We start from the raw sequence: 14,747 nt of genomic DNA, 5'->3' as shown, positions 1-14,747 counted from the left end.
CAGTGAGGGGAGTTTTACCTGCGGCAAATATGCAGTAGGAGGGTTTTGTCTTGGTTTGTTAAATCAACTTGAAGGACTTTATAACGAGGGAGACGTTCAACAGACCGTATCACTCATTCAAGACACGTGCTGTAAAATAATGGGTTTACAAAAGCCAAAGCAAACTCATAGAAACTCTAATTCAAAAAAAAAAAAAAAAAGAGAGAGAGAAAGAAGCAAGATAACCTCTGCACCCCAGAGTGTGTCGGGCTGCCGAGATATACAAACGCAGGAATCTGACTTTGTTTGTTTTTCTGTTATTATCTAATATAATCCGTGAAGTCACACCAGGGAGAATGTGAAACACCTCACTCACACCAGCTTCATCCTCCAGCCTCACGTTCTGGTGGTGAACACATTCATAAAATGTATTTTTCATTTTCTGTCTTTTGTTGGGTAACCAGAGTTATACACCCCTCTGCCAGCCGCAGAGCGGGAAGAGTTAGTGGAAAGAACATTAGAACCTCCGTGTGCCAGCTGGGAAGACTGACTTATCGTGCTTTGACGTACACAAGTGTTGCGTCTCTACTGAGTCACTGCTTTTATATCGATCCCTCTGTAGACCGAGTCTTTGTGTGAGGGACTTCATTAAGTAGTTCGGACATCACGATACTTCCTCTTGCCATGGGTTGATGATACACAGACAAAAGGTATTTTATTTTATTAAAGCGGCTTTTGTCAGAGACAGATTCCACTGTCTCCGTTTGGCGCTCCAGTTTGACAAGTTGTTTAAGTTGCGTGTGTGTGTGTGTGTGAGAGAGAGAGAGAGAGAGTTAAAGAGGCTTGAAGCTGAAACTATGCACTCTTATGCGTTGTTTCAGTTTAGTACCAAATTCTTTGATACTGACAACCCGAATGCAGAGAATAAATATATAAATCCTGTTTTTTTTGTCTTTTTAGGGCTACTTGTTCTCCTCGGTTACAAAGATAACCCAATGATGTATCTAGTAATTGTTTTGCAATATTGTGATTATCACAGATTTGCCGCATTGTGATATTGTCGATTTTGAAGCCACAGTTTGTAGTTAATCTGAAGAAGTTGGTGCTTCGTATCGTCAACAGGGGGCAGCAAAGTTGGGGTGCCCACTTGTGAAAGGAAACTCTAACTTCCTTCGCATGAACAAAGGGCAAAACTCTGAAATTATCAGTTGTCTTATGTTCGCACTTGCTAATGCTGTTGCAGCAAAGCGGCCCGGAGGAGGAGATTTAGTTTAATTAATCCAGGTTTTGATCGCGCCACTCTGATGGCAACCACTGGTCTCTCAAACTGCACCGACTCACTAGGCGCTAGGTTCAGGCGCTTTAGTACTCCAATCACTCCTATTTGACTGCTTCTTGTTTGTCACGTTGAGTTCACAAGAAATCTGTTTTCCTGTTTATACTCAGAACCCTCGGAGAGTTGCGTTCAGAATGATCCGTCCCTCTGGAATAACCTCCTCAGCAGAACACGGTGCTCTCTATCTTGAATATGCATCTATATCCTGTCATCACTTGTGTCGTGTTCCAGATTAGCTCCTAAAGGGTTCCTCACAGGTCCTCTCCGAAATTGACAGGAAATTTAAAGGTTAATTTTATTAACATTGGAGAAGATGGGATCTAAGAAAAAAATGATGATGAACGCTGGTTAGCCCATCTGCGCTGCTATGATTTAAAATGAGACCAAATGTTTCAAAGAGCTAAGAAGTACCAAGCTCTGGGCATTGAACTGCCACAGTGCTTTTGTAAATGTCCTCCGGTGTTTTGTACCATATTGCAAATTTTTCTTTGTTTGCTTTTTTTCTTTTTTCTTTTTTCCCATGTATTTCGGGAGAATTTACGTAATCGTAGAGAAGTGACAGGAAATGAAAAGTGAGAGAGAGGAGAGGACATGCAACAGAGGTCCCCGGGCGGACATAAATCAGGGACGTTTTTTTCGTACCGGTGACGTAGAGGCCAAATTAGTCAGTTTGCAGACGTGGGTCGTGGTAGATGTCACATCAAGAAATTGGTCTTAAATATCAAACACGAGTTGAGTTTCAGAGAGGACTCTTTTTTTTTTTTCTTTTCTTTTCTTCGTGTTTTCTCGTTTTGTCCAGAGCAAAATTATCCCATTGTAGTGGCCTCTAGAAAAAGAGTCAACATTGAACTTTGGAGAAATGTTTTGAGTATTGACAGTGTGAGACTGTGCGACTGTTTGTATGGGGGGAAAACATGTGGTCATGCTACATGGGCCCAAGAGAGTCTTGCTTCCTAAACAAACCAAAAGGCCTCTGGTTTTAAAAGCTGCCGGGTCTATGAGGCCATAGTGGGTAAGGGGAAAGACTGTTCTGAGGCGTAACCTCTGGTGGTTTCTGAACCAGCTGTGTGTGACGGAGCATGTCGGACCAAGGTGTCAGGAGCGTAAATGTGCTCCAAGCTGCCATGTGGGTACTGGGATGAATCAGCCATTGCTGTACAGTCATGGCTTTATCTGTTTTTTTGTTTGTTTGTTTGTTTGTTTGTTTTGGGGGGTGGGGGGGGGGTTGCAGTTGCAATCAACACACACTATGATGTGTTTTCACAGTCAACAGAAAATATTAATTTGTGTTTTCCTCCAACTGTAAAGTTGCTTGTTTCTAGAGTCGGTGCTCACATTCATGCTCTCCAAGTATCGTTTTGACTCTTTCAAGGACAGACGCTAATTGAGGGTCTTTCACGGTGTTTCGCTCTGTTCAAATTAAATGACTTGCATACAAGACGAGGTATTCAAATATTGCCAAAATCACTGATTCATGAAAATATTCTTTTCTTTTTTTGGGGATAAGGATTAAACTGGATTCTATCAAAATGAAAATGCCATTACACTTTACTTTTAAACCCATTTAAAGGATTATGGAGTATTCTTTTGTACGATTCTGTATTAAACAAATGTCCATCCATCCATTTTCTACCTCTTATCCTGTCAAGGGTGGTGGGGGTGGAGCCTATCCCAGCAGCCTTACCCCTGGACAGGTCACCAGTCCATCAGGGCCAACACATAGAGACAGACAACCATTGGCTCTCCCAGTTACACCTACGGTCAATTTAGAGTCTGGATTAACCTCGTCCCCTCTTGATGTCTTTGGACTGTGGAGGAAGCTGGAGTACCAGAGAGAACCCAGCAGGAACAGGGAGAACATGCAGACTCCACCCAGAAAGACCCCGTGAAGGAGCTGGGGCTCCAATCCAGAACCTTCTTGCTGTGAGGCCACAGAGCTGACCACTACTCCACTGTGCCGGCATCAAACAAATGTCTTTTCTTAAATAAGAAAATAATAATAAAAGGGATATTTTGACACACAATTACTGTTAAAGAATATTGTGCCAGGCGGCCAGACTCTACATTGGCCGTGGGCGTGGCTGTAAGAGCCAATGGTTGTCTGTCTGTATGTGTTGGCCCTGGGGTTAGGTCATGGACTGGTGACCTGTCCAGGGTGAACCCCGCCTCTCAGGCTGCTGGGATAGCCCCCCCCCCCCCCATGACCTTTAGCAGGATAAGTGGAAGAAAATGGAGAGTCATGAAAGAATGTTTAAGTGGATCAGGATATTCTGTGTAGACGTAAAGAGTAATGTCAATAAAAACAGCACAGCAGCGAGCAAATTGTGTAAATATGAAGCACAGAATTCAAGTGAAAGTTGGCGTTATGTTAGCTTAGCTGCTAGCAACAACAAGCTACTAGCATCCATATTTGTCAGTATAGCTTTGCTTCTGCCTTCTAGCGAAACTGCAAATGAATGAGCACCACACCCACAAACCACTCTGTTGTTCCTGCGTCTAATTACGATGTCAGTAAAAGAATATTGCAGTTATTTTCACATATTTGGTCTTACAAGTGATCTTTGAGGGCTTTTATCAGCTTTAACTTCATAAAAAGTGAAACACCACCCTGAGATGAAAACAGCTTCTCTGCTCGGCGGCTGTTGCCAAGCCTGGGGTCATAACAACTTCAGAAGGCTTTGTGCTAACACTTTCCTGGTCGTACCTCAGTCAAAAGAACTACTACAGGTATTTCCCAGCAAAGCTTTGAAAGAGCTAGAAGGCCCAGACATGTGGAGCTTTACGGATCACGTCAGACGGTAACAGCAAGTTTATGTCTTGGGATTTAATGGCTTATTAGTGACCGAGGAACTCACAAGCATTTGTTGCAACTTCATTCATTAATACAACGCCGTAGCCATACTTTTTTAACTAGAAAGCAGTACCCACATTTCTGTGATACAAAATTGTTTACATTTCTTAATAATACTAACCCTAACCCTAACCAAATAATGAATGAATTAGCGTATACCTCTCCCACGCTGCGAAGGAACACATGCTGAGGGGAATCTCTCTTTATTTAATTTGGGGTCATAAATGCGCTATATTTAATTTTTAAAACCACAAGCCAAAGAGGGAAGGGAACTCCACCGGTGCTTATATTTTCCCTGTTTTTCATAGTGAGTGAAGCTCAGGGAAACTCAAACAAACCACAAAAAGCAAGTACATACAAATAGTGTTTGGGGCAGTGAGCAGTTACTGTTAAAAAACAAAACACAACAAAAGTGGCGCCAGAAGATCTGAAGAATCTGCCTGACGTCTAAAACCTGTCCGATAGGGTTTGGCGTTAACTTGTCGAGGCCTGTAGTTTCCTACAGGTGAGTCGCAGAGTAATTACAGGTAACATTTAACAAAAATTAGACCTGTTGTAATTCTTGTCAGATTTAATTATTGTATGAGAGGGAGTCAGACATCAGAAGGCTGACAGAAGTAATGGATGGTACTTTTTATTTCATGGATCCCGAAACCAAGATTTGCACCCTTGTGCAATGTCTGGTTGGGATTATCTAAAAATAGAATACAATATTTTTACGATGTCACGAATTCTGCCGCGATACGGTTTCAGTTTGATTCAAACTCAGGGGCCTGCGATCGATTTCAGACGCGCAGGTAATAAAATCAAGTACATTTTTAATACCGACTCACAGAAAAGCTAAAACTAAAATTTCCGGGCTCTGAAAAAAAAAGAAAAAAGATGACAGTTAAAAATCATTAACGTGAAATAACAAGAAAAGCAATCTATTCCCATTAAAAACATTAAAATAAAGCTGATTGAGGTGAAGTAGATGTGTATCGATATTCCAGCCGCGAGTACTGATGCCGTATCCCAGGACATCATGTTAAAATCCTATCGTGAGTTCCTTGCCAATATCCAGCCCTTAAATTTGAAGGTGATTTTATTCATTTCAGTAGGTTTATTCGAATTTTTCAGTTTATTCCAGCCTCAGTTGTCATTGCCAGTGCTTGGTGTTGGACATCGATAGCAGCAGAAAGCATAACTGGGACCAAACATGAAAGTTTGTTACGTTCACGCGATTTTGAATAATGGTCCTCAGTGTGCTGGCGGAGGAACCAGCACATATATGCCATTTATTTATGGAAGTGCAAGAACCTCATGTGATGCATTTCTTGTTTATTATAGCCTCTCTGTTACCAAGGCGTTCCTCATCAGGAGCGTGAACCCAGGCTGGTAAGCTAGCACAGCTTTGCAAAAGCAAGCCTTTTGTGTTCAGAGGTGTTGCTACGACGACTTGTCACTCCGGTAAACAAGTATCTTCCCTCATTTAGCCTCAGAGAAACTATGCCTTCATATTTTTACCTGCTTGCATAATCGAGTTAGATGGAATGGCCAAGTAAGGAAAGCTCTTTTCACCTCGCTGCTGCTATCCTGGGTCTCTTGTTGACCTGATAGTATTTTTGACATTCCCTTGAGGCCGTGGCCTGCAGGCGTCTTGTGATGCCTCTGTGGTTCAGCAGCTCTCCTCTGGAGGACAAAGTGTTTGTTCCAATCTCTTCTCTACGCTGAGAGATTTACACTCTCCTCTCACTCGGCATTTCAAAGCTCCCTTTCCCTTGCAGGGATTTTTGGTCAGATTAAAGCAGGAACATGTTCTCTGGTCTCTGTCTGACCTGTGGTGGGTCCGAGGTTCACTAAAATGTGACACGCACACACGCACACACACACACACACACACACACACACACACACATGCAGGACCAAAATGAACTTTAAACTTACAAAAGGGTCATTGTTGAAGACTTATCGGTAAGTCCCTAAACTTCTTACATATCGATACTTCCTGGGCTGGCAGAACAGCTCAAACCTTTAAATCGACACCTTTTATTTTATTCATTGACAAATCTTTTCTTTTTTCTGACGACTGCAAACTTTGTAGCTCGATAGCGAGAAAAAAGACAATGGTACAGTGCTTTTTAGAGGAGAAGGAATGGGGTGGATTGGGCGGATTGCGCAACGCCCCACTTGACAAGCCAGATGAGTCTTAAGAGACTGTCGCAAGTGCAATTTATGGAGGACTTTTATCTGAGGATTTAGTGTAAAAGCAGTTTAGGAGATGTGAGGAATAACAGAGTAAATAGACTAAAGATAGTGGATCCCCCAGCTCAAACACAGGTGATGCAATCCTGGGACAAGCATCTACAGTTCAGATAACTGGAAAAAGTACCAGGACCAGGTGGACAAAGACCTGTTTGACAGCCCACTTTTCACTATTGAATGCAGTCGAGATAGCGTAATCCTACATCTAGGGCTCCTTCACTTGGGTTGGTAATTAGCCAGGCGCCACAGGTCAGGTCAGGTTGTCAGTGTGAGAGCAGCAGTCAGAGGAGGGTTTGAGTCCTCAATCCTTATGAGATTAATGGCTAACCTCCCTCTGCCCGCTCCATTTGCAGAACATGTCAGGTTTTCCCTGGAAAGAGCACACAGGCCCCTCAGTTCTCACCTGCAAACACCTAAAAGCAACACAGCACCAGTGTCGGTGCCCACGTCCATGTTTACTTCTTGTATGTCAGCCTGACGGGTACGTCAGTTGCGTTTCTCTCTTTAGCCTCTTGACCTCAATCCCAGATCTCGATGAGCCTGTCATCACTGCGCCTGGCGGACAAGGGTTTGGTGAGGCCGTGCGGGTCCTCTCCTGCCTTCTCTGTCGTGAGACGGTCTGGTGTTTCTCTGCAGGGTTCCTCGCTGTCAGCATCCTGAGTTACAGCCTGTTAACAGCAGGTTCAAGAATGAGTTAACGACAGGAGGAAGAGGGAAGAATTTCCTTTCAGACCCTAAAAAAAGGTTCAAAGGAAGGTCAGGAACCATGTTTGGACATTTCTGGAAATAACACTGTAATTTACAACATACTGAATATAGAATGATTCGCTGTTGATGGCTGTTGTCCTGCCCAAGACTAACAGCTGCTTTACAAACAGTCATTTGGATAATTCCTTCCTCAGCGAAGTGCATAAAATGTCCAAATACAGAGATTAAACATGCCCAAGGTTACGTCTTCGAATTGACTTCTTTGAGCGACTAAGAGTCCAGAAACTTGGAATCTGCATTAAATGACATGAAACCTAGAAGCAGCAAACTCTCACAATGCAGAGCCGAATTTCCCTGAGAGTAAAGGACACGCCTTGTGAACAAATTTAGCTCTGGAGCCAAGGATGAGCTGACAGAGTAAAAATAGCCTGCGTGACCAAAACTAGAGTTGCAGTTTAGATGCTGCCAGCCCACTAAACAGCTTTTATTAGTTTTGATGGGGAGGGAAGATTTGAGGTATTTGTATTGACTCTGTATTGGGAGACGCCCTCTGGTGGCCACAGCATTTATGACTGGAGCGCGGTCGTGTATATATAGTGATAGAGCCCACGTAGCGTGGAGGGTTAACGAAATATGCAGGCCGGCGTTCAGTTTTTGCTGAAAACCACAACTCTCACGCGCTACAAGAACCCTGAGGATTGTTATTGTAACCGTGACAACGAAAGTGAGGAACTTGAAAGGTGTTTCAAATTTAACCCGCAATCCCTTCCATGACCCTGTTTGGTTTTGGTGCCCACATGTAGCGTGAAATAACCTCACGTTTCCGAGACGAATTTCCTTTGTTGGGGAAGGTGAGGGAAGTGGTCCTGAACCCAGCTGTGGTGGTTTATCAGCAAGAGACGACCTGGGCCACGGTGCATGACCCAACACTGATGGTTTAATTCAGTCTCAGGAATAACGTCTCAAGCAGGTGGCCTGATGGACTGTTGCGTCCCCTCTTGTCCAAAATCTATTAAAAAACTCTGTTATGCTTGGGACGTGTCCCTTCATTCCAGTGTGGTTAAATCTGGTTTCGCACCGCATAGTTGATTCGTCCGTCGCTGCATGTGAGCCAGAAGAATTCATTCCTCTTTGAGTAGCATTTGCTGAGAATTAGGGAGTACATGTTTTCTGTCAGTCAGCGAGTCCATCAGTGTATTGATGTACTCCTAGCAGGGTAACCCAATCCAGAACGGCCTCGAGACCTCGATGATGCGAGACCAGCGTCAGGTTATGGAAGTGCTAGGCCTTGAAAAGCATACATAATGTTGTAAACCAGCTCCACATGAGAAGATCTTATCCATTTTGCTTTGATGACTTCTTTTTTTTTATTTTTTTTTAAATCAACTACAGACTGAGTTGGAGTCAAAGAAGAAATAAGCATCATGTGAGAAATGTGCCATTTCCATTTTCTTGTCATCGCTTGAGATAAATTACAGCAACATAACGTGTAGTTGTTGCGTGTTGGTGGCAAATCGTGGACACAGGAAGTGATATTTAGGTGCTTGTGGATAAGTTAGTCCAGTCGTGTTTAGTATTTTGTAATTTAGTCTGGTGTCATCATATTCATCATTTATAAAAGTCCTCAGTGAGGCAAAGAAAACCATAAGTATTGTTCTGGTTTGGTTTACTCCGTGGTGAGGCACAAGTAGACCTAGAACCGAAGTCTTGATATTAATTTAGTTCAGGGACGCAAACTTTTCAAATCTTCCTTTAAACAGGCAGAAATGTCTGTGGGCGGCCATCTGCCTCGACCGGCTGCTGTGAAAGGGAGTGAGGAAAGAAAACGTGTCTTCAGTTTTTCTTGGGCAGCTGATTTTGATTCATCCTGACCGACGATGAGCGCCAGTTTTAGGTACAGATTAGTCATATGATTATAGTTTATAGCAATTATAGTCCCTCGTTAGTTGAAAAGGAGAGTGCAACATTGATTGTCTAGTTCTCGTCCGTCTGCTCCTTCATGCCAAATCCGCATTTCAGGTTTCTACGGTAACCAGAAAAGGTGCTTGCGGCTTTAATCACCGAAATAAATTTTAATCAATTTTCCAAATATTTCAAGATGCAGGAATGGAGAAGTGCATTTCAAAACTCTCATTCTAACCTTTAACACAGATTCCTGAAGGCTGCAGGACGGATTTCACCTGCCCCCGTTCTCAGTATTTAGTCCGGATTCCGGTCGACGCTACGGACTGACAGGATGTTCCTCAGATCTTGGCGAGACTTACTGTAACTGTCAGGGTGTAACGTCAGGACAGTGCAGAGTGTTCATTCATGCGGTGAGCTGCAGCGTTCACCACCTGGTTCGGTGCAAATACTGGCTGACATGTGCTGTTCAGGTCCTGGTTGTCATAATAGGGGCGCTGACAGGGACTTCTTAATACCGGTGGCTCCTCTACCATCAACACTGCTTATGTAACTCCACTTATCTGGCACAAAGCCCAAGTATTTCCAGACCCCCTACTCAGCACACACACACACACATACACACACACACACACCTCCCAGAGGCTAAGAATAAGTCATCCAGCGAGAAGAGACGATAGTGGAAGAAAACGTCCAGCAGAGTCTCAATTTCTGACCCTGGACTGGTCTTTTCGGGATATGCCCACTCGTCTTTTCAAAGCTGCCAGTTTGTTTTCGTGGCTCCCCCCCTTGCGTTGCTATCTTCAGGGTTATGCAATGTTTCTGGCATCAGCAAAGAGAGACGAGGGCGTAGGGATGGGTAGTCAAATATCTCATGGAAAAGTTAGATAGAAATGTTGGACAGCTGTCAATAGAGGATTCCTTCTTTGGGAAACGCCGGAGGGCTCAACAAAACTTTAATGACAGATATCATTAAGTCACGCTGAGTTCATCATGTTTAGACAGCATCTCTCTAATGATTTAGTGGCTGTCGGGATGTGAAAACTATTTCGGTCCGATTGAAGAAATGTTTTGTTTTTTTCTGCTTTGGTGACAGTTTAATGTCGTGTCTTTGCAAGGGTTGGGTAGCGTTCACATCTGAAGGTACTGGCTCCTGGAATTTGCTACTGTGCTTTTTATGTTTCTCCATCCATCCATCCATCCATTTCCTTCCGCTTATCCTGTTAAGGGTGGCGGGGGGTGGAGCCTATCCCAGCAGCCTTCAGGTGAGAGGCAGGGTTCACCCTGGACAGGTCACCAGTCCATGGCAGGGCCAACACATAGAGACAGACAACCATTGGCTCTCACAGCCACGCCTACGGTCAATTTAGAGTCTAGATTAACCTGGTCCCTCTTGATGTCTTTGGACTGTGGGAGGAAGCTGGAGTACCAGAGAGAACCCACGCAGGAACAGGGAGAACATGGAGACTCACACAGAAAGACCCTGTGCCCGAGCTGGGGCTCGAACCCGGAACCTTCTTGCTGTGAGGCCACAGTGCTGACCACTGCACCACCGTGCCGCCCTTTTTTATGTTTCTATACTAATAAAATTCATCTCCAGGAATAGAAAGTGAGTCTGAACATTTGCAGCCGCTGCAGGGGGCTATCAAGGCCATCTAATACAGTTCAGTCTGCAGCTGTTAGTTACAAATTCGACCATCTGTTTCCATTATAGGTTGTTGGGCTGGAACATGTTGTAGAGGTGACATCACAATGCTTCTCTTTCTCTCCCGCTGAACTGTCCTCTCTCTCACCGAGATGTAGTCTCAAATACCAAATCGTGTCCCAGATGGGCTCATTTTAAATCAGTCCCCAGTGGGAGTGATGTCATTTGGTCATTAAGATGAAGCGAGAAGCCATCTTGTCAGACTTAAAGTTATGCTTTTATGTTTAAACCGTTTAGGTGATACATGGTTGGTTTAGGTGTGTGACAGCGGCTGCCAAGACAACACTTGCGGCTGCTGACGTTAGCATAGATGCTGCAGTAGCATCAGTTCTGTCAAAGCTGAGCAGTAGGACAGAAACGGTTCTGAAGGCTTTCCTCGATGGAGAAGACGTTTCTGCTCTCCTACGGTCTGGCTTCTGCATCATCAGGTAGTTCTGCTGGACGGATGGTTCATCCTATCGCTTGCCAAGGAGCTTTTGAAAGCCTCTTTCCGTTTCCTCAGGTGGTTCTGTGAGACAAACAGGTTCGAAAGTACTGAGTTTAGTTGAGAGGTGTTGTTACCCTGAAATTAGCAACAAGTTGCTTCACAGCTCGCATCTTAGACACAGTTTTCCTCTCTCACTGTCTTTCAGTACATAACTTTCTTGACATCTCTAATGCGAGGCAGCTCTAGAAAATCTAACGGTTTGGTCTTCGAGTGGCTCGGCTGCAGGACGCTTACACATTCTACGCTGTCTCTGTCCCACAAGCAGTCTCCATTTCTCTGCGCAGCGCCACACAGGCAACTCTCCACGGGAGACAAAGATCTGTGCGCAGGGGGGGGGTTGATGTGATAGCTCTTAGATACATAAATATCCAGATGCACATCATCAACCCATAAACCCACTGACTCACTCACCCAGGCTCACACAAACATTCGCACCATGATTTATGTGGTGACCTCTGACCTCACGAGTGTAATTTGACATCTTTAAAGCCTATAAACATCTATATCAAGCACACATTACACTAAAGCTGAACTGATGGCCTTTTAAAACCTGATTCAAGTTGTTGAAGTCATTACATTGCAGGATTTCTGACACATCTTACGTATAAACTGTTTTGTTTTTTTTAACCAACATGTAAACAAACTGCTGGGACTCGAGGGGCCTCTGTGCCGTGTCCAGGTCCTCGTGTTTGCGTTGCTGGTTAGATGACAGCTCGACTGCTGACTGACGCGGGTGAAGGGGTCCTTGGTTGTGTCACCTCCTGCCTCCTGTGTTGATGCGGCAGCTTTAGCGTTAGCCCCTTTAGCCTCCTCACTAGATAGAGAGAGAGAGAGAGAGGGAGGAGGCAGTCGAGTTGATTGTAACCATAAACATATGTTGAGCATTTTTCCAAGAAATCTACCTCAATGAAGGATTCATGGTCCTGAATTCTCCTGAGAGTTTTCCACTAACCACCCACCGCAGAGTTACTCCAGTAGGAGCTAAATCAGGCCATTCATCCCAGAGGAAGCACAAAAATGTCTTTGTTCATCCAGCGTGATTGCAGTGTTTGGTTCAGTTTTACATGGATTTGGGAAACCTCCTTCTCAAATTCGTAAAGTCAGAGTTCCCCTTATTGGAAAATAAATGTGATTATGTAACAGGGGGGGGTCGCCCAGATGGATGAACCCCGTGGTTTCCACTCCTGCAGCGAGCTCATTAGCTGAAGTAACAGCGATTTGTCAAATTGGTCCCATGTATTTGTTTAGAGCTACCTGCTTATGCAATCATACGTTGTAGTTCCTCGAATTTAAACTGCTGGAGCCGCCTCAGTTCCTGGGCAGCCCAAACATAGTCTAAGACATCCAGACTGGAGCTGTGCTAGCTTCCCTCAAACCAACAACCCACCTGTTTAACATGGCTTTCCATGAACCTCCACCAAGGAGTTGACGCGCTTGTTGCAGTTTGTCCGTTTGTTCGCAAGACTGCACAAAAACTGTCCAGCAGAATTTCACTAAACTCGCCGTATGGAAACAGAAACAGACTCAGAACCAGGATACTTGAGAGAATGTTCTCAGTCTCAGGATGGCTTTGTACCACACTCAGCCTCTTATTAACCCTCATGTCTATTTTTCTGACCACGGTTCTATGATTTCTCAACAATGCTTGCTTGTTATTGTGTTTGCAGACCCGTAAACTGACCAAAGCAGAGCGACAGCGCTTCAGCGAGGAGGTGGAGATGCTGAAGGGGCTCCAGCACCCCAACATCGTCCGCTTCCACGACTCCTGGAAGTCCACGGTGAAGGGCCACAAGTGCATCATCCTGGTGACCGAACTCATGACGTCAGGCACGCTCAAGACGTGAGTGGCCTCCTCTTGCTCTCCTCGTTGCTGCTGTCTTGCTAATTTTTTTGTTTTTTAACTGTCCTCCATAGCAAAGAGGAAAATTGTGTCAGATTGATAAAAGGTGCAGAATAAGCTCCAGTCTGGGAAAGACTCTGGAAGCTAACAGTTTTAAAAGCTTCCTCTAACTCTCAAAATATGAAATTTATTATATTTGCACTACTTAAACGCTTCCTCTTTTTTTTTTTTTTTTTTTTTTTTTGGTGTTTAGACTGAGCTTTCCCTGCTTGTCCTCTTTGGTTTCAGGTACTTGAAGAGGTTCAAGGAGATGAAGCTGAAGCTGCTGCAGCGCTGGAGTCGTCAGATTCTCAAAGGACTCCACTTCCTGCACACGCGGACTCCTCCCATCATCCATCGAGACCTCAAGTGTGACAACATCTTTATCACCGGCCCCACTGGCTCCGTTAAGATTGGAGATCTGGGTTTGGCCACCCTCAAAAGTGCCTCCTTCGCTAAAAGTGTCATTGGTAAGTCTGCGTGTCTGTTTATAACATCTAAAAGCATCAAATAAAAGTGCTGTTTCCCATCGAGAGCAAATAGGGAGCCGTCAGACGCAGTATAAATACGTATTCATTCTTTATTTTTCCCCTCAGTGATAAAAATAGCACAACTGAGCTGAATTTTACCTTTGTCGACTATAATCTTGACAGGAACACCAGAGTTCATGGCCCCCGAGATGTACGAGGAGAAGTACGATGAGGCAGTGGACGTCTACGCCTTTGGAATGTGCATCCTAGAGATGGCCACCTCCGAGTACCCGTACTCCGAGTGCCAAAACGCCGCCCAGATCTACCGCAAAGTCACCAGTGTGAGTAAGAGGGGGTGGCAACCACCTGCTCTTTCAACCGGTATTTAATGTAATTGTGCACATGTGTTTCCTCTCTGGAATCAGAGAGCAGGATATCTTGCGTTATACTCCTGGATATCCCCGGAAAGAAGTGGGGCTCACATGGAATGAAAGCCTTGCTGCGTTTATTAAAGGCTCAGCTTCGTCCATTACGAGCTCAGGGTCCAGAACTGCAGCGGAACCTGACCACCGCACGACAGTCATGACGCAGGATCGCACATGTTTCGCTCACTAATTGCTGATGCGTTTACCCGTTAAAAGCCGTGCGTTCAGTAATCCACAGTTTTATTTGAGCTAAAAAACAAACTTTACCCCTTCTGCTCCAGTGCTTCTTCATGTTAGCACCAAGCACAACCGTCGAGCACAGCCCTGGCTACTTCCTGGTAGCCCTCGGCTAACTTGAATGCAGATAAATATCTCCTCTAAACTTTACGAATGTTGTTAGACCAGAGGAATCTAATTCTGAAAATTGAAATGAGCCATTTTGCAGGAATTGTGCATAACCCAGAACCATTTAGCCACCATTTTACAGCTTCTACTGTAACGATGAAAGATTACAGCAAAACCTCTGCTGTAATTTATTCTGCACTATAGCTTTAAAAAAAACAACAACTTCATTTACTTTATTTAATGCATAAGAATTGTTTGTCCGCCACTAAAGGATCCAGTTCTCCTCTATAGAGACGATTCCTGGTCGTATCAGAAGGTTTTGTACCAGAAAAACATGGCTGCCTTCTCAGTGAAAATGTCCAGAAGCACAGTAGTGATTTTAAAGAGCTTACAGTTACAGCTGTGGCCTCGGGCCT

At 44.4% G+C, this 14,747-nt stretch overlaps 1 protein-coding gene across 4 annotated transcripts in view; it reads left to right on the top strand.

Annotated features, from left to right (window-relative positions):
• The window catches only part of wnk4a (WNK lysine deficient protein kinase 4a), a 48,928-nt gene that overhangs the window by 9,969 nt on the left and 24,212 nt on the right, over window positions 1–14,747 (top strand). For 3 of the 4 annotated variants that reach the window (XM_086196476.1, XM_086196475.1, XM_086196477.1), the window contains 3 exons: window positions 12,880–13,052; window positions 13,341–13,561; window positions 13,745–13,902. In XM_086196476.1, the coding sequence (XP_086052602.1) occupies window positions 12,880–13,052; window positions 13,341–13,561; window positions 13,745–13,902 (552 nt within the window). Of the gene's footprint in view, window positions 1–352; window positions 690–12,879; window positions 13,053–13,340; window positions 13,562–13,744; window positions 13,903–14,747 lie in introns of those variants that run through there. The other variant, XM_086196478.1, reaches the window with a different exon arrangement.

Source organism: Aulostomus chinensis, chromosome 23, assembly GCF_037954235.1.
Source record: "Aulostomus chinensis isolate RoL2024-O1b breed Wild chromosome 23, RoL_Achi_v1.0, whole genome shotgun sequence".
NCBI lineage: Eukaryota > Metazoa > Chordata > Actinopteri > Syngnathiformes > Aulostomidae > Aulostomus > Aulostomus chinensis.
Note: the sequence above shows the minus strand (reverse complement) of the source record. Positions and strands in the feature narration are given on the sequence as shown.